Genomic DNA, 27,500 nt, shown 5'->3' with positions numbered 1-27,500 from the left:
TGTGTGTGTGTGTGTGTGTGTGTTTGTGTGTGTGTGTGTGTGTGTGTGTGTATGTGTGTGTGTGAGAGAGTGTGTGTGCACGTGCATGCGCTCACCCCCAAAGGCACCATCTTGCAGATACATTGGCATCATGCAGACATTAGCGCTCACTTTGCTGGCTTCCTGTGGCTTCAATGCCGTATGGTTTTCACATCGCGCTGCCGTACCAGCGTGCGCTCGCGCATGTGTTTGTGTGCGTGAGTGCACGTGGGTGTGCTTGTCTGTAAGCAGGGTTGCCAACTGTCCCTTGAAATAAGGAATCGTCCCTTATTTGGAAACTAAAAGACGTGTCACTTATTGAACTGATAAGGGACACACTTTTGTTCCTTAATTATAGAAATAAGCTGAAAACAGAATAGCGAAACCTAAACCTACATATAGGAGGCTCACTCATAACTGATCATCTTAATGTAGCTAGTAAGTTGAACCACTACTTCTCCAATCTCCACTGTAGCTGAAACACTCACAAGCAAGTTGCCCAGCCCTTCAGGGTTGTACTGTATGGAGCAAATCATGTGTAGTCTTTCTGCAATAGTAAAAGAGTTCAGGCTGAGGCCTTTTCATTTAAAATAGTGACTCAGGAAACTGTTTTAATAAACCTCAAGGCCCTAAACTCCTCTAATCCTCTAAAGCAACGGGACATGACAATATCCCCGCCAGACTCCTGCAGGACGCAGCTGAAGTCATTACACCATGCATTACTTTTTATCATAAATCAGTCAATCATACAGGGATATTTTCCACAGGATTTAAAATTGGCAAGAGTAACCCCACTTTAAAAAAAGGGTAGCAAACTGGATCCTGGGAACTACCGACCAGTTTATATATTGAGCTCTATATCAAAGATCATAGAAAGGATCATTCATGACCAAATAAACACCTATCTGACATCTCAGAACCTTCTATTTGAGTTTCAATCAGGCTTCAGAAAATCCCACTCCACTGATACCTGTCTGTTATACTTGACAGATCAGATAGATCAGATAGTGGATAGGGGAATATTTCATTACAGTGGGTGAGTTCTTACTTGGGGAGTAGAGAACAAGTAGTGGATGTTGATGGTACTATATCTTCACAACTTCCTCTAGCAATTGGAGTCCCACAGGGGAGCATTCTAGGCCCACTGTTCTTTTTACTATATATTTATGACATGCAGTCAGCCTGTGACTGCAATCTGTATCTTTTTGCAGATGATGCGGCTCTTCTTGTCTCCCATCAAGACAAATTAGAGGTAGAAAGAGTGCTTAGTTTAGAGCTACTCAAGATCAGCTCCTGGTTAGTAGACAATAGGCTGTCTTTACATCTTGCCAAAACAATTCTCTGTGTCTAAAACTAAACTAAAGAAGTCCCCTGGGTTCAGGGTTGTAGCTGGTGACATTAGAAGTTTCAGCTAAGGATACAATCAAGTACCGTGGCTATATATTGGACCATAACCTATCCGGAGAGAGCATGGCACTGCAGCATAAATAAGGTTAATCAAAGAGTGAAATTCCTTGAACATCTTCATGCATGCGTAAATAGAAATGCTCTGGAAATATTGGCAGGGGCTCTGGTCCAATGTCATTTTGATTATGCAAGCTCTTCATGGTACACAGGTATATTTGCAGGTTTGAAAAATAAGCTACAAACTTCACAACATAAAGTAGTTAGGGTTATCCTAAAACTCCACCCCAGAACACACTCCCTGCTCATTTGAGTAGCCTCAAGTGGCTCAGGGTAGATGAGAGAGTTTCATTAATAATTCACAGGATACGAAACAGGGTCACTCCGAGATATCTTCATGATTACTTCTCTAAGGTTCGTCACGTTCATAATCATTTCACAAGACGTAACGCCACCAACCTTGTACCTGTCAACATTTTGGAGAATCAGACAATGACACACATCTTACAAGTTCAAACAGCTCATATACACGTATATTACAGGTTGTTAACTACTTAAACCCTCTAGACTTAGCTAACTGGACCTGAGTTGTCTCTGTACTTTGCCCGTTTTTCTTCTGTCTACACCAAATCTCTTTGCCAAAAATAGATCAGCCAAAAATAGATAATTACAACGTGTCACGTTGCAACGTGTTGAGAGCTTGTAGATCGGCTATTTTTTGGCTAATGTTCCCCCCAGAATATGAATGCTGTTTGTTTAAGTGGTTAATATAATATACAAAAACTGTACATGATATACAGTGAGATTTAATCTTTTTCGGCTGGGGGGACCTTATTTGAATTTCATGTGCGTTGGTGTACTTATCAGTACTGCAAGTAAGCAAACGTGGTTGGTACACGTTGCTTTGCTTAACCCCGTCATGGAGATAATCTCTGTGCAACTGCGCACACGAGTAGATGCTAAATTGTTTATGTTGCTGAACTGCGATTGCTAGGAGATTCCACTCGGCGTGATTGAAAGCCAATATTGTCGCCGGGTAGAATGGCTGCGTGTCGAAGTCTCTGCTGGTGTGTGACTAGCCCTGTTGTTATGTCATATCCTTCACTCCATCTCGGCAATAATAACACACACACACACCCATGCATGTCACACACACGCACACGCACATGCACACGCACACACACACACACACACACACACACACACACACACACACACACACACAGGTAAATCCCCTGAACAATAGCATCTCTATTCTGTTGTGAACATTGAGCAGAAATAGCTTATACACCGCAGCATAGTCTACACAGCATGTAGACTATGTTCGACAAAGAGATTTGGTGTAAAGGGAAATGACTAACAGACCTCACACAGAGCCCTGGGGTACCCCGGTCAACTAAGTATATCGTCTCTGTCGGATGGAAACCTCATATGTCCAAAACTGTTACTTTTCAGGATTCAAATGCAAAAGTAGCAGATCCACAAGCTTGAAACGTGGCGTGAAGCGACACGTTTCGAGCTTGTAGATCTGCTAATTTTGATACTTTTGTGTGACGCTGTAGTATGATCAAGTAGGGCGTAAACTTACGAAAAAACACAAAAAGTATGATGTAAGTGGTTCATTGTCATCCTCATTTCATGTTGTTTCATACCTTAATAAAGATAATTGACCCACATTTGGTGACAGCATCACAGCATCAAAGTTATGCCTTTGCAGGAATTGCAGAAAAAGAGAGAGAGAGTCTGAGAGAAAACGTTGTCTTTGATCACCTGCCCCTGTTTCAGCCAACGCGACTCTGTTGCTTTTGTGCTTTTGTTCTGAAGCCGCACAATGAAACATCAGCCCAGGCGTTATCAGGGGGGGGGTGGAGGGGGGGCTTGCAGTGTTGCCATTGTGTGCTTATTATAAGCGACTTTTGGCTTGCACGTCTGTAAAGTCGCTTGTACATATTGGTGGTTGCAGGGGGTTTTTTTGGGGTGGGGGGGGTTGTTCCTAAACAAGTGTACTGTAGTTGCTTATCTGGGCTTGCTTCCTAATGTTGTTTAAACGAGTGTTTTTTAAACATTTTCATGTCCTTTTAACTTTTTAGATTTTTTTTTAAAATGGCTGATCTACAAGTTCACAATGCGCTGCAACACAACGCAGTGTGAGCTTGTAGATTGGCTATTTTCAAATAGTCTATCTGTATAGGGTTCAAGTGGTCAAACTGGTCGCTTCTTTTGGGCTTGTTTTCGTATATTCCTGGCCGCTTGTTTCTCTTGAAGAATCTGGCAACACTGGGGGCTTTTTGTTGGCACATGCGGGCCATGCCCGTTGGCCCGGATAAGATAGGCAAACCGCTCCCCCTGTGTGACTGTGTGACTGTGCGGCGATGGCAGCCACCAGACCAGGCCGTATCGCAGAGTCAACAGGCGGTTATCAACGGTCGCCGTGTGGCACATTGTGAAAGAGAGATTGTAATAAAAAAGGAAGAGGTGCGAGAGAGGAAGGTGGCAGGGTGGAGAAAAAGACAGAGAGAGAGAGACAGAGGGAGAGAGGGTGGGGAGCAGGCAAGAGAAACAAAGTGTTATCTGTGACATTGGGAACACATACATAGGACAAGCTGTAATCACGGAGTGAGCATTGCGTGCCGGCAAAGGCGCGCATGCACATACATAAAGATAAATGCACACACACACACGCACACACGCACACGCACGCACACACACACACACACACACACACACACACACACACACACACACACACACACACACACACACACACACACACACACACACACACACACACACACACACACACACACACACACACACACACACCGTATACAGGGTGGTAATCATGGTGGTGAGGGTACATGTTCCAGAAGCTAGGGTGGCCCTTTTTATCTCACACTGTTCTCATGGACAGAGGCACCCCATGAGTACAGCATTGTGTGCGTGTGCGTGTGCGTGTGCGTGTGCGTGTGCGTGTGCGTGTGCGTGTGCGTGTGCGTGTGTGTGTCTGTGTGTGTGTGTGTGTGTGTGTGTGTGTGTGTGTGTGCACACACACACACACACACACACACACACACACACACACACACACACACACACACACACACAGACACACACACACACACACACACACACATGTGTGTGTGTGTGTGTGTGTGTGTGTGTGTGTGTGTGTGTGTGTGTGTGTGTGTGTGTGGGTGTGTGTGTGGGTGTGCACGCTCACATGCACATGTGCGTGTATCTGTGTCTGTGTGTATGTGTGTGTGTGTGTGCACACCCTAGCAAGTGCCAGGCACGTTAGCTTGTGTTTCAATTAACCTGTGCATGCATTATCTTCTGACAGAGTGCTCATCCCCGTGCATTAGCACGCCGTTCTTGCACTTTTAACGATGCATTATGCATTGTGCCAGTCTTCGCTCGTAGCCGCATCTAAATGTGAACTTTACACCCCAGCACATACATTAGAATGTGTGCAGAGAGAATGGGTGACAGTGATGACTTTACCACTTAAACCCCAGCATCCGTGGTGACGCGTTGTGAGCTTGTTGGTCGGTTATTTTCGAAAGCTTTCCCCACAATAACAGAAAACAGAAAAGACAGTATTTTAGCCTGGAATCCAGAATCCAGAATCCAGACTGATTGCTACGTTCAGCGGATTGTTTTTTTCTCACTTCGCTATTCAGTCTGGGCAGGGTCCTATTTGACTCGTATTTACAAACGTCACCAATTACATAGGCAAGTCAGGAAGTGACTCAAGTTTTACATTGGAAAACACCGGTCTCGCCCCCCCAACAGACCAATCAGAGGCTGCGGGCCGTTTTCTCCCGTTTGTGCACGTCCCGCCCCTTGGAAATAGGAGGCTTACCAGACTGAGTAAAGTGAGAGAAAAAAAAACACAGAATGCAGCAATCAGTCTGGATTCCAGGCTACTAGTATAGAGCCCCGTCAACCATATAGTGTTTCATACAGTGGTTAAGCCTGTTTGCCAGGCCCATAATCCTCAATAAATAGCTTGTTCAAGATTTTATGTGTCACTAACTTATACAAAAGTTTTTTTGGGGACTTATAGATCCTTAATAATTTTGCTAACATTTTAAACGTAATAATATATTAAAGCCAAGAGAATAAATATAGTAATACAATACAATTCAGTGAGAACAATATAGGTTCTTGTCAGGTACAATAGCTTATCAGTTAGCAGCAGTTCCCTGCAAAAAAAGACTTGCATATACAGTACATAATTATCTAAACAATAGCAGCAGTGTCACAATCGAATGTGCAAAGGAGTCGAGCATACAGGTATATACGTAGAATGAGAGTCATTGTCAGTACCCTCACTGTACCATTGTTGAACTCAACTCCAATTCAACTTCCAATTTGTCACATAACATGTTTACAAGTGTTAAAACAAAATAAGAAAAACCATACAAGCTCCCATAGTTTTTTTGAAGAAGGAGGGGGTGGATGATAGCTTGTACGAAAAATAATTTCACTTGTTCATTGCTGAGGTGAGCTGTGACTAAGTGTTTTAGCCACGGTAGCTGCTGGGCTTTAGCAGGGAGGAGCAGAGAGTGAGCCATAGGCTTAGAAGGCAATCAAACTGTCAAACACTCTGCAAGACTATTCAAAGATACTTTCATTTATTTTGATGACGCAACGGAGAGAGTCGTCGCGTGAGTCGTGCCCTATCTATAAGACTATGGTACTTTGTAAATGACAATGGGCTTCCTTTAGACTCTGCAGCAGGAGGACCTTATAAACAAACTAAGGATGTTGGAGTTGCCCAAGCAGTGATTCTCAAACTTCTTTTGCTTCAGTGCCCCGCTTTTCCTCATTTCTGAATTGAAGTACCGCCTTGAACCGAATACTACATTTTTGCTCAGAAACTTCAAGAGGGCTGTTCTCAGGGCTCTACCACTGATAAGGCTCAGAGACAAGATACACACACTCACACACACACACACACGCACACACGCTTGCACGCACGCACATCCACTTATTTTCCATTCCACTTTCCCTCCTCTTAAACCTGGCTAGAGTCAGGGAGGTTTACTATGCTATTTTCAGTTAAACGTCTGCTCCGGCCTATTTATTTTATAAACTCTGGATATAACAGAATAACTGGGTGGAAACATATAGTCTTACGCCTGCCGCTGCAGCCAGCATATCCTGTACGCCTGGCTCAAACCCTACCTATGAAAATACTCGGGGTCATTAAGAAAAGACGGGCCGAGTGACATGACTCGGGGGTAATTCATCATTTTCCAGTCACACACACAAAGAAACGTACATGCGCAGGTTTTTTAACGAGCCCAAGTCAAACAGAGGAGTCACCGTATCGCACATGGTTGCACTTATACGTCGGGTTTTTTCAGCGAAATCGCCGGCTCACATTTTCCATAATTCTGTATATTGCTTCTTCTAATTGTTCCGGGTTCCAATTGTCCCCGCTGGCGTGATCTATTGGTTAGATAAGACCCTCGTCCAATAAGAACTTTCAGCCTTTTAGGCATTACAAAATAGCAGATGTACAAGCTCACAACTGTCTGCAATGCAACATGCTGTGTGCTTGTAGATCGGCTATTTATTTAACCACTAAAATCTATATATACTTTGTTGACCCTTGTCCAGCAGGACTCTATGTTAGGCTCGACACTGAAAAGAAATAGTCAATCTATAAGCTCAAAAAAGCATCTAGTTGTGACACATTTTGAGCTTGTAGATCTGCTATTTTTGCGGAAAGTTTGCCCCTGAATAGGGACTTTACTTGCAATTTAGTAGAGTCCCTATTTTTGAATAGGGCTTAAGTGGTTAAGCGCAACTGACATGGCCTGAAACTGCAGGAAATGGTGAGGTTTGATAGTGAAAAGCACTGCATTTTTTGAGGTACCGTAAGAGCTTTTTTGAAAAGACATACCGAACACCGCAAATAGCGCATGAAAAGATATTTTTGGTTTGGTTTTCGTTTATTTAACCAAGGCTTTCACAGCCGAGTGAGTTGACACATCTAATGTGTGAAAACTAGGGATGCTATCCAAGTTAGCAATCCAAGGCTAAACAACCCTCTGCTCAAATTCAATATTTATTCACCCGAACGCTCTCTGGAAAGGAAAATAAAATAAAATCCATTGAATTGCCATGCCATGCAAAAGACTTGGTAGAATAAGAAGAATTGGTAAAGAAAGGAAGAAACAACAACAACAACACAGTAATCTGGATAGAAGATCCTTCTGAGAATCCCGCTGGGCGCCGCAGGCTGACGGCGCTGTGAAAGTCTGAGTCTGGTTACCGGCTTGTAATTGGGGATTAACACCTGGGTCAGTGTTATGATTGGACGGCGGGTTACCGGGCGGAGATGAGAGAAACATAACCCCTGAAAGCATGTGAAACTCATCCGGGGCCTCCCCCCGAGGTGCTTAAGATGAAGGATAAAGCAACGCGGGCCGGGGTGCAATGCATGCACCGCAGCCAACGCACAGACATGCGCTCAGATTGGAAGTCTATCTCTCTCTCCCTCTTTCTCTCTCTCTCTCTCTCTCTCTCTCTCTCTCTCTCTCTCTTCTCTCTCTCTCTCTCTCTCTCTCTCTCTCTCTCTCCTCTCTCTCTCTCTCTTCTCTCTCTCTCTCATATTCACACACACACATACACAAAAAACCCATGCACACAGATGCAAACAAACACCAGGAGTAAGTAAGTGAAAAACAGACACTATTTTGCTTCTTTGGAATCTGACAGAGAACGCTGTGAGGTGAATGCGGAGCGTAAAATCGATCAGAATCGAAAGCTAAATGGACGACTTTCGATGCACCCACGCAGAGCGATCGTCTCGCCACTTCAGTCGATACCAATGACGCCCCTCGCAGGGTCATTTGGACACTCCAGTGGAGGGGTAACAATAACGCAAGTGAGAGCCATGATTGAAAACAGCTTGACCGTACACCGTCCATTTGCACATAAGAAAAGGTGTGTGTGTGTGTGTGTGTGTGTGTGTGTGTGTGTGTGTGTGTGTGTGTGCGTGCGTTGCGTGCGTGCGTGCGTGCGTGCGTGCGTGCGTGCGTGCGTGCGTGCGTGCGTGCGTGCGTGCGTGCGTGCGTGCGTGCGTGCGTGCGTGCGTGCGTGCGTGCGTGCGTGCGTGCGTGCGTGCGTGCGTGCGTGCGTGCGTGTTGGGGGGCTACTGAGACAGAATCCACAATCAAGCCTCCTTGTCAGGGCGCTAAGCGACATCAAGCGTTGCCCTCCTGCTCCTCCACCCTGAGATTAGTCATTCAAAACAGCCTCTTGAAGCCTCCTCGACAAGCATCCTTAAACAACCTTGAAAACAAAGTGTACGCCCGTCGCCTCATATGTCTGTAAACTTAATGGGACGGGCCGTTAATGCATCCGTCTGCCATTTATTAGATGCGTGTTATAACCGGCCGGAGCTAAATGCCTGCCTGGCCGGACAGACGGCGATGTCCCTCGAATTCATACTGATGTACGGGAGATGTGTAATGGATGATGGGGGAGGGAGAGGCCGATGAGTGCTTTGACTTTCACTCGCTGTTTTCTTTCACGACTTCTTCAAAGCATCGCTGTCTAGCGTTTTAATGGGTTGGAGAGCACCATTAAGCCTGATTTATACTTTGTCGTACGACCGTGTGGCGAAAATAGTCGATGTACAAGCTCACAAGCTCAGTTGAGAGCTTGTATATTGGCTATTTTCAGAGTTTTACTGGAACAGAGAGCAGCCGAGGTGAGGGGGTGGGGCGCAGTAGTGGAACAAGTAAAAAACTGTGTAGATAAATAAATAATACGAAGTAAAAGTACTAAAGTATGAAAATATAATTAAAGCACAGAAGGTTTAAAGAACACTCTCAATTAACTAAAGGTATCCCATGAATGCGTTGAGTAAAAAATTACAACCTTTGGAGTGGAGTCGAAAAATAAATTTGCTAAAACTTTACATTAAGTAAAGTACCAGTACTTCCAGAATTGTGCTAAAGTAAAGTAGGCCTCCTCGATTAAATGCACTTACAACGTTACTTTACACGGCTGGTGGGGGGTGGCAGGGAGGGGGAGGTTTGTTGGAAGACTATCGCCCCTTAAAGGGTTAGTTCAGATTTTTTGAGTATTTTCTGTAGGAAATAGTTACCATTAATGTAGTGGTTGCAAAGGTATTAATTGATTGCCCGAGTCCCGTGGTCAGAGTTATGGTCCGTTTCTGATAAATATGTCGTTCCGGTAGATTAGTAGATTTGGTGGGGGCCGCTCATTAAAAATAAAGAAATAAAAAAAACTAGCGTCATTTGTATTGTTGACCTATTTCTACCATATAGAGCAGGTTTCGTTCAATTTCGACCCCTCTGTCACATGGTACCAATGTTTGTGTCCAGAATCACTGCGCCGCGGCAGCCTACTCACGCACAAAATATATGACACAAAAAATAGTACCATGTGACAGAGGGGTCGAAATTGAACGAAACCTGCTCTATATGGTAGAAATAGGTCAACAATACAAATGACGCTAGTTTTTTAAATTAATCTATTTTTAATGAGCGGCCCCCTACTTCATATTTATCAGAAACGGACCATAACTCTGACCACAGGACTCGGGCAATCAATTAATACCTTTGCAACCACTACATTAATGGTAAGTATTTCCTACAGAAAATACTCAAAAAATCTGAACTAACCCTTTAACGGTAGCACTTGCTTTGCATCCTATGTGTATAACGCATCATGAACATACTTATAAGGCATTATAATCTGCTCATAACCCTGTATAATCAGATTTATAAGAGCACATAAATACTCATAATGCTTTATAACCATAACACATAAGGCATTTTATAATGCCTTATAAGTATCAAGTGTTATAATACTTCATAATTGCTGCCAAACTTGCTATGCATCCCAAACTAATTCTCATAGTTATAATCCATCATAATCAATTGATAATGCTTTATTATCACTGTTATTATGTCATAATTATTATATACTACGATTATAAGTTATTATAGGTGGTCATTTGTTACTTTATGATAATTTGATGAGGCTGTATCATAATGTCTAAAATGCCTTATACTCACTGTCATAACACATTTTAATCACTGTTATAATGCCTTATTATCACTTATAATGCATTATAACTGTCACTATAGTGCATTATAGCAGTGATAATAAAGCATTATCAATTGATTATAATGGATTATAACTATGAGAATAAATTTTGGGTTGCATAGCAAGTCTTACAAAGTGGGGAGCAATCATGAAGTATTATGATACTTGACATTATAAGTCATTATAACATGCTGTATAATGTGTTATGATGGCATTATACGTTGTTATGAATATTTATAACTGTAATCATCACGTGTCAGTTATACTTGAACTTATAAGTCATTATAATAAGCTTTATAATGTGTTATGGTTATGGTTATAAATCATTATGATTATTTATAAGCTATTATAAATATGATTGTAAAGGATTATGATCAGCATTACAATACCTTATAAGTATGGTTATAATGCGTTATACACATGGGATGCATAGCAAGTGCTACCCAATTAACTTCACTAAGGAAGTGAAGAGCCTGCTTGTGGCGAGTTTACTCGACACTTTGTCCCCGGTGCATTTCCAGGCAGGCAGACAGCGCCGGATGCATTGAAGATCACATTGATTAGCATAACAGAACAGCCACTCACCTGCGGTTTGATCTGAAGCTATGCAGGGTCAGCGCCTGAATAGGGTACGGTTGGCCCCCCCAGCGGGACTCGAACCCGCCGCCCTAATCACCAGAAGTGCCCCCCCACCTCCTCAGATATTTAATTGCTAACATCTTTCAGATTTGAAATATACATTTTGATTGCTTCTCAGATGTACTGTTTACTTGTGATGGCTGTAATTACGTCTGTAATTGTTCCACAAAAACGATATCGCTATCTCCAAAGCGGCATATTTTGGTTCTACTATCTGTGAACGTGATTGCAATGTGGACATGTTTATGTGAACTTTGTGTATTCTCTCCAAAAGTTTGGGGGAGCGCTGTGTCCCTAAGCATGCTGCAATGTTGGTAAATTATCAGCCAAGCATTCCATTATGTATGGATATGCGGTATGACAGCGTCATAGCAAAAGTGTCCAAAATATCTGATCTACAAGCTGTGAGCTTGTAGCATAGCCGAAAACTTTTATTACCTTAAAATAAGTGTTTAAAACTGTTCCTCGTTTTTGCGGGGGACCGCCTGAAACGCCCTCAAGATACCCCCGTGGGGAACCCGGACCACACTTTGAGAAGCACTGGGTTTAAAGTCTCCCCCTCCGAAACTCACAGAGCGATCCTTAGAAAAACAAAGACCCGCCACTCACTCACAACAAGACGATGTCTGCAGGCTTACATCATCACCCTGTTGCATCTCTCCGTATTGCGTAACTCTCAGTGTTTGCAGAAGCTTCTCTCTATCGTTGCTTTCTTTTCTGTTGCACTCTCTCCTGTTATCCCCCCCCCACTCCCTGCCCACCCCAACCTCAAAGCCCCCCCCCTCCCCCCCTCAGTCGCCCAAATGTTCCGAGCTTACACGCACATTACATCACTCGTCTGCATTGAGGTCATGGCGGTCTACAACGTGTGACGTCTCGGAGAGAGAGAGAGAGAGAGAGAGAGCGAGAGAGAGAGAGAGAGAGAGAGGCCCACGGGTCCCGGGGAGAATGTTTCACTATTTGAGCCGAACGGGACAGCTTCCCACATTAGCCCCCCCCCCCCCCCCCCCTCCCAATATTTGATGTTCTGCTGGATATCAAAAGCAGCCCGGGTTTCGTCATGAGGCGTGCGGCTGTTGCAAGGTTGTTTCAGAGCTGAATCGTCACGCGAATGCACGTACAACGACCTTGAGGTTGAACAGGTTTTATACGTGTTTTTATGTCGCAATTCATAAGGTAGAATTACTTCACGCACGGCAGCCCACACACACACACACACATATCAAAGGCATATTGTTGTTGCAGAGTAGAAAGACCCATCCATTTAGTATACTGATTGTGTGAGTGTACAAGCTCACAGCTTCTAGATCAGCTATGTTTCTTACACCGCAGTGTAAGTAAGTGCAATGACTCAGGCTTTACAGTTAGGGTTAAAATGGCCAAACAAAAACGATGCATTTATAAAAATGACATCCTAAAATGTTGATGTGCTCAGTGTACGTGTGTGCATGTGTGTGTATGTATGTAGGGGGACGGGGTTGTAATCTTGTGGCTCAAACGAGTTCCCTCGCCATTCGTTTTTTTGTCTGGTCGCTTCCTAAACAGATGTGAACGTGGAACCAAGGGACAGAGGCGTCAAGGGACGATGTATGTGTTTATGTTTGTGTTGGCCGTTTGCGCATGTGTGCACGTGTGACTATGTACAGTGTGTGTGTGTGTGTGTGTGTGTGTGTGTGTGTGTGTGTGTGTGTGTGTGTGTGTGTGTGTGTGTGTGTGTGTGTGTGTGTGTGTGTGTGTGTGTGTGTGTGTGTGTGTGTGTGTTTGCGCTCGTGTGCGTGGCACAGATGGTGGTGAAATGAGCACTCACAGTCACTGAAGATTTACTCTCGCGCTCTCTCTCTCTCTCTCTCTCTCTCTCTCTCTCTCTCTCTTTCTCTCTCTCTCTCTCTCTCTCTCTCTCTCTCTCTCTCTCTCAGTCTCTCGGTCTCATCTCTCATTTGACAGTCTGAACATATGTGTCAGTGACACACAGACATATGATGTGGCAAGCTGCATCTTTTCCACTGTAATGTCTGTCTCCTTCAGTTCCCCAGGAGCTGGCTTATAGCTAATCAACTCATAAATTGACTTTTACTGTTCGTTGTCGTCGACTGTCACTGTCGACGTGGTGCTCGCCACTGGCTCGCAACGCCAGGGTCCGGGGACCACCAGGGGTCCAAATGGACCCTTTTGCATCTGGTCATTTATACACCAGGAGCGACGCAAATAAACTATACGAAAGTGATGCAATAGGCTCTATGCACAGCGGCCATATTGGAAAGAAATTGGGATGCTTCCTCAGTTCCTTCAAAGGTGTTACTAATGACACTAATTAAGGCTCTGTTCAATTCTGGTAAAAAATATTTTGCACCCATTGTTTTTGGAGATGAATTTTAATGGGTTTTCTTTTTTCTTCATTTTTTCTGGCAGATCGCACTGGGAAGCGTTCCACCATGCCCGACTCACCTGCGGACGTCAAGGCACAGTCCAGGTTGACTCCTCCCACCATGCCGCCCCCACCCAGCACGCAGGGAGCGCCACGCAACACCTCCTACACCCCCACCACACGTGAGTAGGACCCCACCCACCCACCCACGCCTGATGCACCCTCCATGCCAACAGCCACCTAAGAACCCACATTTTTTTGTTTGTCCTCCGTTGGCGGCCAACCGGGGCTGTAGGAATTATGTTTTCGAGATGTCCGTCCGTCCGTCTGTATGTCCATATGTGACATCTGAGAATTTCAAAGGGCCTGCCACTTGCACTTAAGTGGAAAGTCAGTGGGATGTCCAAGCCTTGTCATTGGAGAAAGTGGGACCTTTGCCAGGTGTGAAATGGTTTCCTTTCACACCTGGCTGGCAATTCAATGGTGGCAATTCAGAGGAGACAAATAGGCAAATCAGGCATGACAATGGGGGGAAAATGACTTTACAGGGATAGATCAGGGAAGTGTGAAGAGGTCAGATGTCATATCTATACGTACGTACCTACGTATGTACATACGTACATACTATGTACCTATGTATACATGCGTGTGTGCATCTCAGCCTGTGAATGTGACGGGAACGCTTTGGGGGAATTCCATGACATTTGGCGGAAATGTACTCTTGGACTCGAGGATGAACTGATTAGAAGTACATGGTCAAAGGTCAAAGGTCACTGTGACCTCATAAAGCATGTTCATTCAATTCCTTCAAAGTCAAATACATTTTTGGCTCCATTTGTACACTCTCAGAGTTAAATGAACACTGAGGATTTTACAGTGTAGATAGCATTCACTCATTTCATACTTAACCACTTAAACTCCACACTCCATACGCAAAACTCCATGCAGAAAATAGCACTAGTATAGAGCCCTGAGGGACTCAACAATGTATGGGGTTTTAAAGTGGTAAACCTTCTCCCATGTGAACGGCACGAGAATGAAAGGATGTAAGCTTCACGCGGTTCAATTCGTTCTGACGGTTTGACACAGACTCTGGTGAATGAAGCCGAGATCAAACTGTCTTCGCTTTTTCCCCCCATCCTCTACCTCGGTCTCAACCCTCTCATTTACCTTCCGTCTCCCTGCCTTCTCTCTCTCTCTCTTTCTTGCTCTCTCGTTCTACCCCCCCCACACCCCCCCCTGTTTAGAAACAAGGACGATGACTCCGCCAATTAACGTCGGCAGCTCCCGTGCGACGACAGAGGAAGGGCCCTCTCGCTCTCTCTCTCCCTCTCTCTCTTGCTCTCTCATTACGCACGCCGAAGGTTTTAACAAAGCGCTGCGCTTTGATTTCAACTGCCCCCCCCCTCCTTTGCGATGTAATTGTCAGCAGATGTAGCTCAAGTAGATGTATCTTTCCTCCCTCTCTCTCTCTCTCTCTCTCTCTCTCTCTCTCTCTCTCTCTCTCTCTCTCTCTCTCTCTCTCTCTCTGTCTCTGTCTCTCGTTACGCCGGTGGTTTTGGACGCGGGCCAGAGAGGGAGTGAGCGGTTCGTGAATCAGAACCTAATCTTGTTAGTGAGAGAGAGAGAAGAGAGGAATAAAAAAAAAAGCAAGAAAGAAAAAGGCTTCATGCCGCCGTGCACATCGTTCGAATCCCCCCCCCCCCCCCCCCCAATATACACAGGCACAGCGGGCACAGCGAGATGGAAGGGGGGGGAATGGGCCAGAGGGTCCCCCCGAAAATAGTTTTTTCTTCTTTTTTATTCAGGGGATGAAAGGGGGTTCACAGACCAGATTGGAAACAAATGTCCGGCGTTGCAAACCAAATCGCTCATTTTTCGGAAGGCAAATCAGTCCGAACGAGCGGAGCAAACTTTCCAAGAATCTGTACCGACGTTATAGCGTGCGCTGACGGGCTTCTCGCTTTTTAACCCATTAGGCCCGGGAATGCATCTGTGTCACTTTAGATTTCTTTGGCTATTCAAAAATAGCAGATATACAAGCTCATAGCGGCACCGAGTGCCACGCTACGAGCTTGTAGATCTGCTATTTTAGAGAAATTGTGAAAATGTGCGCAAATCTTTGAATATATGTTTTTAAAGTGACATTTTTTAACTCAAATCTTTGCTTCTCGGGGTCCCTGGAGATGTGGGTCTGCTGCCAAATACATAACATTTTGGGGGTCCTTGACATGAAAAGTTTTTGAACACACCACTGTACCAACATATGTTTTTTTCAGATTTAGAAGATAAAAAAAAAATCAGCCCCAGGCCTTAATGGGTTAAAGCCAAGTCATGTATGCATGTATGGCGGAAAAGTACGCGCAGCTGCCAGTGGCAATAATAACGGGGAGAACATCGATGTTTACGCATGTGCTGCACAGCGGTGATGTCAGGCGTTTTGAAGGTTCGATAGGGCTTGAAATGTCAGTGTTTGAATTGAAATTCTGTCCGTGATATCAGGTACATATTTCCGGTGTTTTAAACATTGATTCCGACAGCAAGTACACTGGGAGTTTTACACAAAAAGCATCGTTCCTTTCAGGGTTTTTCGATTTGCTGGAGTTGGGGGGGCTACAGGGATCTGGACTTTCAGTTTTATGACCGCTGGGGATATGTTTTTATCCTTGCTTCTGGTCAGACTGGATTAGATTAGACATGCATTAGATTAGACATGCATTAGATATGTTTCTGATATGTTTGATATTTATGTTTGATAACAATGATCACAGTTTAATATTTTTAAAACAAGTTGTCAGAATATGTTTTGAAAAATTCAAATATATAGCAAAAAATAGAAGATCTATCAGCTCTTGTAGGTCAGCTATTTTTGCCAATTGTCATCATACAATCGGGTGGCGTCTCTATCGGGGGGAAACCTCACATGTCCAAAACTTTTCAGGATTCAAAGTATCAAAGTATCAAAAATAGCAAATCTACAAGCTCAAAACGTGTCGTTCTGCGCTGTGTTTCGAGCTTGTGGATCGGTATAGGGCATTCAGTTACGAAAAAACACAAAAAGTCAAAATTTGGTTTCTGCCCTTCAGCAATGATAAATAGTGCTTACAAATTGAGCCCAGGTTCCTATACCTTAAACAGACTCACCTCTCTCTCTCTCTCGTCCAGTAACCAACGGCAGCAGCCACTCCCCCACGGCGCTCAACGGCGCCCCGTCTCCACCCAACGGCTACAGCAACGGCCCTAGCTCCTCCTCCTCGTCCTCGCTGGCCAATCAGCAGCTGCCGCCGGCCTGCGGCGCCCGGCAGCTCAGCAAGCTCAAGCGCTTCCTCACCACGCTGCAGCAGTTCGGCAACGACATCTCGCCCGAGATAGGCGAGCGAGTGCGCACCCTGGTGCTGGGGCTGGTGGTAAGTCACAGTGCTGTTTTTTTAATTACACTTTTTGTTTTTAAAGATTTATTTTTGGGCTTTTATGCCTTTATTTATTATAGGATAGTAGGCTGACAGGAAATGGGGAGAGAGATGGGAGTGACTCAGAGCAAAGGACGTCGGGATCGGGAATCGAACCCGCGACACGCTGTCAGGCTACTAGCCTAGGTGCCTGGACACGGCACTGTTTTTTGTGGGGTCCAGGGACTCCCCAGGGGTACCTTAGGGGTACTACCTAAATGAGTTAATATAGCCACAAAGTGTGTTTAATCACTGTAACACCTATATACGGTACATAGGCTATTTGAAAATAACATCTATAAGCGTTGTGCTATTTAAAAAAAAACATGAAAAAATGTGTGCAACATGTTGAATTTGGAACCTTTTTGACATGTTTTCATGTTCTTGATAGTTAATGTGCCATATCATACATTTAATTATGACACCGCATCAAAATAAAATATTTCCAGCATATTGTCCATATACATAACAACCTTTATTTTTGAAATATTTTCTTTCACATCAGGATGTAATGATCATAAGACTCAGCAATAACCCCTCATATTTCCCAGACTCCCTACCCAGTCAGAGATAAGAGTTTGAATGAATAATTATGCACAGGATGTAATTTGCATACAGATGTGAGGGGATTTGATTGACTAAATCTTTTTAATATCATTTTATTTCAAAAGAAAGACCCTCTCTCTCACACTTATGCCAGTGATCCCCCACCCCTGTGACAATCTTGGCACCCGTGCGTACCCCTACCCCTATACTACAGATTATAGTAATAATAAACAGTACAGTCTATGGGGGAAAAAACACACTCATTGACTCTATATATGTCTTCAGTTTAGCAGATCAAAATGGCTTTATAAAGCAAAACAGATATAGCAAACATATATCTTCTACAATGGCTGAAATATTGTACATTAGATATCTCAATTCAATTCAATTCAATTCAAAGGGCTTTATTGGCATGAGAAAACATACGTTTACATTGCCAAAGCAGAAAGCACAATACAACAATACAGCAATACAATCCAAAAAAAAAATATGTACATTTGAAAGTCAGAATCTTCAATAGATCAATTTTTATGTACCAAGATCACTGGGTGCAGGTATAGTGCAGGAATATACACAATGATTAGTCTTTAGAGTGATTGTGTTCCGTTTGATATCCTTCTCCTATCACAGCAACTCACGAATCTTGCTGCTGTGTTTGCACATTGTTGTACTTCGCCCAGCAGATATGGGAGTTTTTTGTCATTGGTCATGTTTTCAAAATCTCCGTGTGTGGTTGTAATCTGTGGGAAGTATGTGTCTCTGATGTCTTGGTCAGACGGTTAGGAAGTGTAGCTCGGTTTCCACTTCATTTTGTGTGCAGTGGGTGCATAGTCTGTCTTCTCTCGGTCTCAAGGACTGGCGGAGGTGTGTTTCAAAATGTTTCGAAAATACATTTTGAAACACCTCCGCCAGTCCTTTAGACATCTAATGTACAATATTTCATAATTTCCCTAGATTCATGCACTGTGGGAACGACATGAAACCTAGCTAATGCGTCACAATAGTTTGATGTGTCAGTATATCATGTTGTTCGTGTAAATAAAGGACAGGGAATAACTGAATCACAGGTTTTTCTATTTGAACAAACGGCTGCGGTTGGAGAAACCTTTGCCGAAAACAAACAAATAATACCAAACAAAAATGAAACGCGACGATTGCACCTCAAGAGATGTTACCAACCTCATTGCGTGGCATCAACACAAGGAGCCATTATCAAAGCCCGGGGCCTTGTTTATTTACAGCTGAAGATATGGTCGATCCCGCAAAACGAGACAAGCCTTGAATCAAAGCTCGCACGTACATCAAAAAATCAGATTCTCTTGCCTTCGCTGTAGCACAGATGTGTTGTGTCTTGACGCTTGAAGCCTTGTTGTTCTTCACTGCGGGCAGAATCGCGCGCTAAAATAGCAGATCCACAAGCTCACCGCGCCGCATTGTGAGCTTGTGGATCTGCTATTTTCTGCACAACTGTGTACAAATCCGTCTTTAGCTCACATGGTGAGCTTCATCACTGGGAGAACGGTGTGCAACACATGTTAGATTTATCGCTATAGCGCAACGATCCAGGGAATATGCGAAATACAGATTGAAGGTGGGAAGGATTATTATTATTTTTTAATTAGCCACAAAGAGCATAGCCTCCTTTTAGCTTCACAGTGTTGATTTTTCTCTCCGTCTCGCCCGCGCTACACTCCTCCCGGCTTGTCCTCTTGGCTCGCGTCCCCCTCTCCTTCTCTCTCTCTCTCTCTCTCTCTCTCTCTCTCTCTCTTTCTCTCTCTCTCTCTCTCTCTCTCTCTCTCTCTCTCTCTCTCTCTCTCTCTCTCTCTCGCACGCTGTGTGTCTCTCTCTTCCCCTCCATCCAGTTGGAAAGAGTGACACTGTTAATTAGCTAGTTGTGCGCCGGCGAGAGAGGGAGAGTTGCAGACTCGGGAGTATTCGCTAGCTGTCAAGAAACAGCCCCGACGCAATCTGGGCGAACAGATGTAAGCCTGAACGCAACAAAATTCAGGTCTGGGAAATAACAGAGAGAGAGAGGAGGGGGGAGGGGGGAGCTGTAGAGAGAAATATTTTCTCTCTTTTATTTTTCGTGTCGTCTTTTTTCCTGGTTTGTTTGTGCTTATGCTTATTCTGTTTTCATTCCCTTCTCGTGTGCGCTCTCTCTCTCTCTCTCTCTCTCTCTCTCTCTCTCTCTCTCTGTGTGTGTCTTTCTCTCTATATGTCTGTCTGTCTGTCTGTCTGTCTGTCTGTCTGTCTGTCTGTCTGTCTGTCTGTCTGTCTGTCTGTCTGTCTGTCTGTCTGTCTGTCTCTCTTTCTCTCCCTCGCCCGTTCTGTTTCTCTGCTTCGTGAAATACAGTATGTAAAATATTGTCAGTGCTGTGTGGTCAGCCTGTTAATGGGAGATTGTCATACAAAGAAGCAGAGAGAGAGAGAGAGAGAGAGAGAGAGAGAGAGAGAGAGAGAGAGAGAGAGAGAGAGAGAGAGAGAGAGAGAGAGCGAGAGAGAGAGGTGGCAATGAGGCTTGCTCTAAAAAAAAACGGACCTGCCCAAAGCTTGTGCACACGCACACGCAATATCTCCCCTGCCTGCGTGTGTCTACCAGAAAATGTCCTGTCCCTTTTGCTATCGTAATGTATTGAAGTCTGCAGGCCTGGCTGTTATCTGCTGTCTGACAACACACAGACAGACAGAAAGACAGACAGACAGACAGACAGACAGACAGACAGACAGACAGACAGTTTAGACAGTTACAGCCGATCTACAAGCTCACGACGTGTCACGACGTGAAGTGTTGTGAGCTTGTAGATCTGCTATTTCCGGCGCCAAAAACACTGTCGCACGACAGAGCATATGAACCAGGAATTGACAGAGTGAGAGAATGTTGCAGACAGACAGGCGTGGATCGTGGTGGCGCTGGCGAGATAGGCTCCATGTACTGTTTTTACACCGATAAGAATAGCCTGCGTGTGCACGTGAAGTCTGTGTGGACAGAGGCTCCACGTGTGTGTGTGTGTGTGTGTGTGTGTGTGTGTGTGTGTGTGTGTGTGTGTGTGTGTGTGTGTGTGTGTGTGTGTGTGTGTGTGTGTGTGTGTGTGTGTGTGTGCGCGCGTGTGCGTGTGCGTGTGCGTGTGCTTGTGCGTGAGTGTGTGTGTGCGTGTGTGTGTGTGTGTGTGTCAGTGGTGGAAAAAGTACTCAAATGTTTTACTTAAGTAAAAGTATCAATACTAATAGTACCTCTACTAATGTAGAGGTACTCTGTTACAAGTAAAAGTACAGAATAAAAATTTACTTGAGTAAATGTACAAAAGTATTGGTATCAAAATGTACTTAAAGTACCAAAAGTAAAAGTACTAAAATGTTTGAAAATAGCAGATCCACAAGCTCACAACGCCGGCTATTTTCAAATAGCCTAGGGGTAAAACAGGTCTAAAGTGTTTAAAGGTAGAGTAAGTGATTTTCTTTGGTTAAAATAAGTGTTAGATAGCTATATATTCTGATAGTACTCATTGCTAGAGTGTTTGTTCTGTAAAAGGAGTCTCCTTGTCTCTCCAGCTCTTTATAAAACAGAAAATGCATTTTCGTTTCATTTCCAATTTTATCCAATCAAGATAGAGAACTCAATCAGGATATAGATTAAACAAGTGAAATTGGAAGTGATGACACTAAGAAATGAGCAGGCAAAATTGGAACTGGAACACTATAAAAATGAAGCTTAAAAATTGGTACTTTCTCCTGATTGGCTGAGATTTTGACACCTACCGGAAAATGTATTTTCTGTTTATTAAAGAGCTGGAGAGACGGGGAGACTCCTGTTACTGAACAAACACTCTAAATGATTACTATCAGAATATAGTGCTTTAACCTTTTAACAAAATGCTTTTTGTTTTAGCCAAAAATATCACTTACCCTACCTTTAATGTATGTTTTATAATGTAATAATTTATATCTGCAAAGTACTAACTAGTAACTAAAGTTTTCAAATAATTGTAGTGGAGTAAAAGTACAATATTTGCCTCTGAGATGTAGTGGAGTAGAAGTAAAAGTATAGACAATTGGACATACTCCAGTAAAGTAAAAGTACCTCAAAAATGTACTTAAGTACTGTACTTGAGTAAATGTACTTAGTTACTTTACACCACTGGTGTGTGTGCGTGCATGCGTGAGCAAGTCTGTGTGTGTGTGTGTGTGTGTGTGTGTGTGTGTGTGTGTGTGTGTGTGTGTGTGTGTGTGTGTGTGTGTGTGTGTGTGTGTGTGTGTGTGTGTGTGTGTGTGTGTGTGTGTGTGTGTGTGTGCGTGCGTGCGTGCGTGCGTGTGTGTGTGTGTGTTTGTGCGTGTGTGTGAACATCCAAATGCGATAGCCAGGTGTTGGATATGTCAAAGACAATTACGTGCAGAAAAAAACATACCTCTACTCTCTAATCCCCCTGTGGAGGAATTAGGATCAGCCCAAGCAGTTTCTTGACAGGAATATACCCCACCATATATATTTACAAAGCTGAAGGATTTACATACATAAAGTTCATATGAGATACATGTGTATATACACACTGTTATATCCAAACAATTCTGCCGGAGAGCCAAAGCCCCTGGGGTAATATTTAAATGCTGCACATCGGCGTACGGTATGCAAAATGACATGTGATGTTTGTTGAAGGAGCGACGCGTGTTCAAACCTCTTTCAGGAACGTTCTCCCTGTGAAAACTTTTTCAAATCCTCTTACCTTAAAGATGTCCACTTCCGTGAAGATGAATTTAAAAGAAAATAAATTATTAAATTATTTTTCTTTAAACTTTTTTTATTTCACCCCTTTTTCTCTTTTCATTCCTTCTTTGTATTATACATTTTTGTTTGTATATAAATTGGATTTTCTTTTTATAAAAATGGTTCTGGATGAATTTAACAAGTATGTAACCTGCAATAATGTATGTATAACATAATCTAAAAAAGATGTCCACATCATGTAAGCGTTTCATTCTCACGTGTACCTTGTGCATCGGCGATTCGCGCACGCGTCACACAAGCGTCCCGAGAACACAAGCATTAAGTCATGTCCCACTCCCATGCCACATAAATCATTCATAAATCTAGTGTTAATTTAACAATGAGATTGCAAAAATCTAATTTTGATCACTTACAGATCCATTTCTTAAAATCTTTTTTGCTGTGTAGTTGCAGTAAAATCCTCAGTGTTCATTTAACCCTGAGGGTGGGTAAATGGAACCAAATGGACCCGCTAGGGTCCATTTGGTTCCTTTTGCCCACCCTCAGGGTTCCATATAAACTCAAGCTTTTACAGTGTGTTCATATGTGTGTATTTGTCTGGGTAATTGAATGAGATGTCTGTCTTTGTTGTCTACGGTGGTATTTCTCTTGTGTTCCCTCCGCCATATGTTTCCTATTACCACAGCCCCCAAACCCAGGATATAACTTTGCTTCCAATAAGTAATATTATCGCCTAATGCTTTCCATATGGACTGATGTGTTTTCCCCTCTCTCTCCCTCCCTCCCTCCTTCCCTCGCCTCTCTCTCTCTCTCTCTCTCTCTCTCTCTCTCTCCGCAACAGAATTCCACGCTAACCATCGAAGAATTTCACTCCAAGCTCCAAGAAGCCACCAACTTCCCCCTGCGACCCTTCGTCATTCCCTTCCTCAAGGTACGTATAAATACGACGTTGTTGTACTGTATAGCTCCCAGAAAGCCAGCCAGCCAGGCCTGCCTGCCTGCCTGCCTGCCTGCCTGCCCGCCCGCCCGCCTGCCTGCCAGCCCGACCGACCCCGCTCCGACAAAATCTGGAACGCATTTGAGCTACAGCCCAGACCCAGATGTGAATACTTCTGCCCTGTGTTTTTCTACAACCCCCCCGCCCCCCCACCCTCTGTTTCTCAAGTGTGTGTGTGTCTCTCTCTCTTTCTCTCGCTCGCGTTCTCGTCTCTATCTTCCCTCGTTTATATATCGTGAAAATACCTTTCCCCTCGCTCGCTCTTTCAGATCTTTTATTGCTGTAAAAATAAGGCCTCTTTGACCCGCCGTTCCGTTGTCTCCGCCCGGCCCGGGCTAATCAAAATGTGTCTCTCAGTCTCAGGAGATGGATGTCTCTCTCTCTCTCTCTCTCTCTCTCTCTCTCTCTCTCTCTCTCTCTCTCTCTCTCTCCCACACTCTTGGTTCTGCTATTTCAAGTGGGTTGAAGCCATCTCGGTATGAACGAACATCTTCATCACTCCCCTCCCCTCCCCTCCCCTCCCCTCTCCTCTCCTCTCCTCTCCTCTCCTCTCCTCTCCTCTCCTCTCCTCTCCTCTCCTCTCCTCTCTTCTCCTCTCCTCTCCTCTCCTCTCCTCTCATTCAAGACCTCAAGGTCTCACATAACAGCTAACTACACGTCCATTTTTTATACATCTCTTGCTCTGGAAATTTGTTGGTGGAACTCGCGTATCCACCGCTGGCGAACGAAGCAGGGCCAGTCTGGTTTTGGCCCGAGGACAATGTCCCCTTTCATGTACTTTGCTTCCAGCCTCTCTCTCTCTCTCTCTCTCTCTCTCTCTCTCTCTCTCTCTCTCTCTCTCTCTCTCTCTCTCTCTCTCTCTCTCTCTCTCTCTCGCTCTCTCTCTCTCTCCCTCCCTCTCCCTCTCCCTCTCCCTCTCCCTCTCTCGGGCTCGATTTGACTTACCCCAACTCAAGCCACATTTTCAGCGGGCACTTCCCTTTCTCAGCCATTAGCACAGTAATACGAGTGGAAGGAGAGCCCTCTCTCTGCCCCCATCGGGCCGTGCCCCCGCCGTGGCCCATTTGTCACGGTGTGGCTTGGTTCGGTCCAGGCATCTGCCCGGGGACTGCCTTTCCCCAGTCTGGGAGACAAGAACCTCAGAGAAAGGTCCATTTGCATGCTTTCGCGTTTTGGGTGGGGCTCTGACGATGCCCGGTCAATGCTTGTTTTGAACATTTGCAGGGATCTAGCCTGCACCACTGAAGTGATCTGGGTTCAATACTGAAGTGATAGCATTCATTACTGAAGTGATCTAGCATTCAGTACTGACGTGATCTAGCATTCAGTACTGACGTGATCTAGCATTCAGTACTGACATGATTTAGCATTCAGTACTGACGTAGCCTCGGAAACCTCGGAAAGCCTCGGAGGGCAGGGGAGGCGGGGACATAGATTGGTGAAGCAATAGGAAGCCCCGCACGAATCCGTGCGGCTGAGTTTGGATCCGCCCTTAAAGACCATCGATTGGGCTCGTTCTCAGTCTAGTACTGACGTGATCAGCATTCAGTACTGACGTGATCAGCATTCAGTACTGACGTGATCTAGCATTCAGTACTGAAGAGTTCTAGCCTTCAATTCAGAGGTGATCTGGTCAGCTTCCTGTGGCTTGTTGCCTCTTTGTCCTTGCCTTTTCTATCCGCCCTTCCATCCCAAGACTTCCAACTGCCTTCCTCTGTGTGTGAGGGACAGCGTTATGGCATAGGTTTTTATGGGGACAAGACAGTCACTTAGCTTGTCACCACCGTGGTCTGGTGTGCGTGCATGCGTGTGTGTGTGTGTGTGTGTGTGTGTGTGTGTGTGTGTGTGTGTGTGTGTGTGTGTGTGTGTGTGTGTGTGTGTGTGTTTGTGTGGACTGACATTCACAAGGCTACAGTGTCACTCCCACTGAGGTCCCGCGCGTCTGCGTGGATTGCACAAATTGGCCCGCTATGCATCGCTTTACTGGCTGTTAATGGAACGCAGAGGCGCAAACTGGGACCGCGCGTTCTCTCTGACTCTGTCCGTCTCCCATCCATCCCCCCAGTTGTCTTCCATTGCCCTCGTCCCTTCCCGTTCCCGCATTCTAAGCCTGATTTATACTGCGTCTTACGACGGTGTCGCGCTCCAAAAATAGCCCACTTTCAAGCTCACGGCGACGCATTGTGAGCTTGTAGGTCGACTATTTTCGGGCGCACAACACTGACGCAGGATGGAACGGTAAATTAGGCATAAATTAGGCTTTAGCTGCGCATTTGCTTCCTCTCTCATGTGCCTTCATATCTCTCTACGTTGCTCTGTTTGCTTCTTCCTCTCCTCTCCTCCCCTGTCCTCCCTTCCCTCACCCTCTCTTCCCCACTCTCCTCTTGTCTCCTCTCCTCACCAGATGGTTAGTGTATCACTGGGACGACTGGAGAATCAAAGATGCAAGTCGCCCCCCCCCTCCTTTCTTTTTTCTCTCTTTCCATCGTTCCCTCTCTCTCTCCCTCTCTCTCTTTCTCTCCCTAGTCTAATTTTAGTGTCTTCTCTCGAAGGGCCCTTTAATGCCAGCTACCATATGGCAGGAGAGAGTGGTTGGGGGGGGGGGGTACGACTGTACATTTGTGCGCGCTCGCTCGCGCTCTCACGCGCACGTGTTTATAGGTGCGCACAAGCACAGCTGCACCGCGATGACACGTGTCAACAGGGTCCAAGGTTTTTCATTACGCTAATGCTAGACCGCGCTGAGCCCCTCACCCTCCCACACACCCACCCACCCCTTAATATCCTTAATATCCACCGCCACGAACAACCTCAGCGGTGGCTATTTACTGGAAGGGAGAGGCAATCATAAACCGCACGGCGGCCGGCCGCCATGACGTAATCTATTGTCGGGACGCGTGCCACACGAGACGGGTAATGACACGTCTCCACGAGTTCTCAAATTAAAGGCTAGGGCCTTTCTCTACCGGCTCCATTATCTGTCGAACAGGTTTTTTTTTTTCTTTTTTGGCGGCACGAGAAGAATGCACCGACGACCGATCCGTGGAATAAACACACTGTTTGCTTAAGTGAAGAGAGACGGCCGTGACATGGATTGATGCCTCGTATAACGGAATATTGGAGTGGAACGCTGGTGCTCAACGTGCGGTCCTGGGTCCCCCCAGAGAGGTCCTGGAGGAGGATCCAGGGGGGCCCACACTCACTCCTGCTAAATGATTGATAGTTGGGAATCAAAATGGACACTTACGGGTCTGTACTCTGAGAGCGTAGAAATGGAACCAAATGGGCTCGTAAGAGTCCATTTTGGTTCCATTTGTACGCTCTCAATAGTCTAATTAACACAATAAACCTAATGATATCAAACTGTGGGTCAATGACATTTCTAAAAGTTGAGAACCACACAGTAGAGGGGGGGGGGCACCTTTGTTAATTCTGTTACAGCTCCATCCAGTTGATGGCTGCTCAGATGGTCACGATGAGAATGGAACTAAGAGTGGCTGACCTCTAAATTCAATTAGGCTTAGTAGAACACCCTAGGAACACCTAGGAGCTTTTAGCGATATGTATTGTTTTGCATTGTAAGTCTTACTGATGAACTGAGTACCATTCCATCACAATGGAAACAAGTCCCCTTGGGCTTTCTGTCTTCCTTTTAGCATAATTTCTTACTGTACTATGTGTACTGTAAACAGACTTGTTAATACAGTATTCAGTCAATCAATAAAAGCAATGCAGGGTCGCAGAACTCTGAGCCTTTGTGCGGAGTCTGAGCAGCAACCAAACGGACTCAAATAAGCCCCTGTACTTTGTAAAGTGAAAAATGTATCGGGTGCTTTTTTTCCCACCTCTTGCGTCTCCCTCAACCCCCCTCCCCCATCTAAATGCGTCCCACGTCTCGCACAATTAGGATGACCTCCAATTAATGGCAGACGAGTTCAGCGAGGTCAAAGCAATCAATTTTACCTCTTTTTTCACGGGGTAATTACGATCATAAACTATTAACGGACCATTAACTCGGGCAGGTATGGGGGAAGGCCACCGTTTGCCTTTTTTTTTTTTTTATGCGCCCCATTACAGCACGGTGGGGGCGGGGGTAGTATGACAAATAAGAACGTTTTGTAGTGGTGGTGGTAGAAGTACTCAGATTATTCTATTTAGGTAAAACCTAGCAATACCAAATATAAACATCCTCTGATACAAGTATATTGTAAAATGTTCAAAATTAAAGTACCAAAAGTAAAAGTACAATTCCACAAATCCACGTAG

General features: G+C 44.7%; 2 protein-coding genes across 2 annotated transcripts in view; one reads left to right on the top strand and one right to left on the bottom strand.

Annotated features, from left to right (window-relative positions):
• Positions 1–3,864, bottom strand: part of LOC308095668 (protein CBFA2T1-like) — a gene marked incomplete at its 5' end in the record, with an annotated part of 41,344 nt that extends 37,480 nt beyond the window's left edge. The window contains one exon of the mRNA XM_080442712.1: positions 3,761–3,864. Coding sequence (XP_080298838.1) covers positions 3,761–3,864 — 104 coding nt within the window. The remainder of the gene's footprint in view (positions 1–3,760) is intronic.
• Positions 3,865–13,555: 9,691 nt separating this feature from the next.
• The window catches only part of LOC308095667 (protein CBFA2T1-like), a gene marked incomplete at its 3' end in the record, with an annotated part of 19,373 nt that continues 5,428 nt past the window's right edge, over positions 13,556–27,500 (top strand). The window contains exons 1-5 of the mRNA XM_080442711.1: positions 13,556–13,704; positions 16,688–16,929; positions 23,079–23,168; positions 23,860–23,867; positions 25,639–25,641. Coding sequence (XP_080298837.1) covers positions 13,590–13,704; positions 16,688–16,929; positions 23,079–23,168; positions 23,860–23,867; positions 25,639–25,641 — 458 coding nt within the window. The 5' untranslated portion in view covers positions 13,556–13,589. The remainder of the gene's footprint in view (positions 13,705–16,687; positions 16,930–23,078; positions 23,169–23,859; positions 23,868–25,638; positions 25,642–27,500) is intronic.

This window comes from Gymnoscopelus braueri (genome assembly GCF_963280865.1).
Source record: "Gymnoscopelus braueri genome assembly, chromosome: 11".
Lineage (NCBI taxonomy): Eukaryota > Metazoa > Chordata > Actinopteri > Myctophiformes > Myctophidae > Gymnoscopelus > Gymnoscopelus braueri.
The sequence above is the reverse complement of the archived record's forward strand: the minus strand, read 5'-3'. Positions and strand labels throughout refer to the sequence as shown.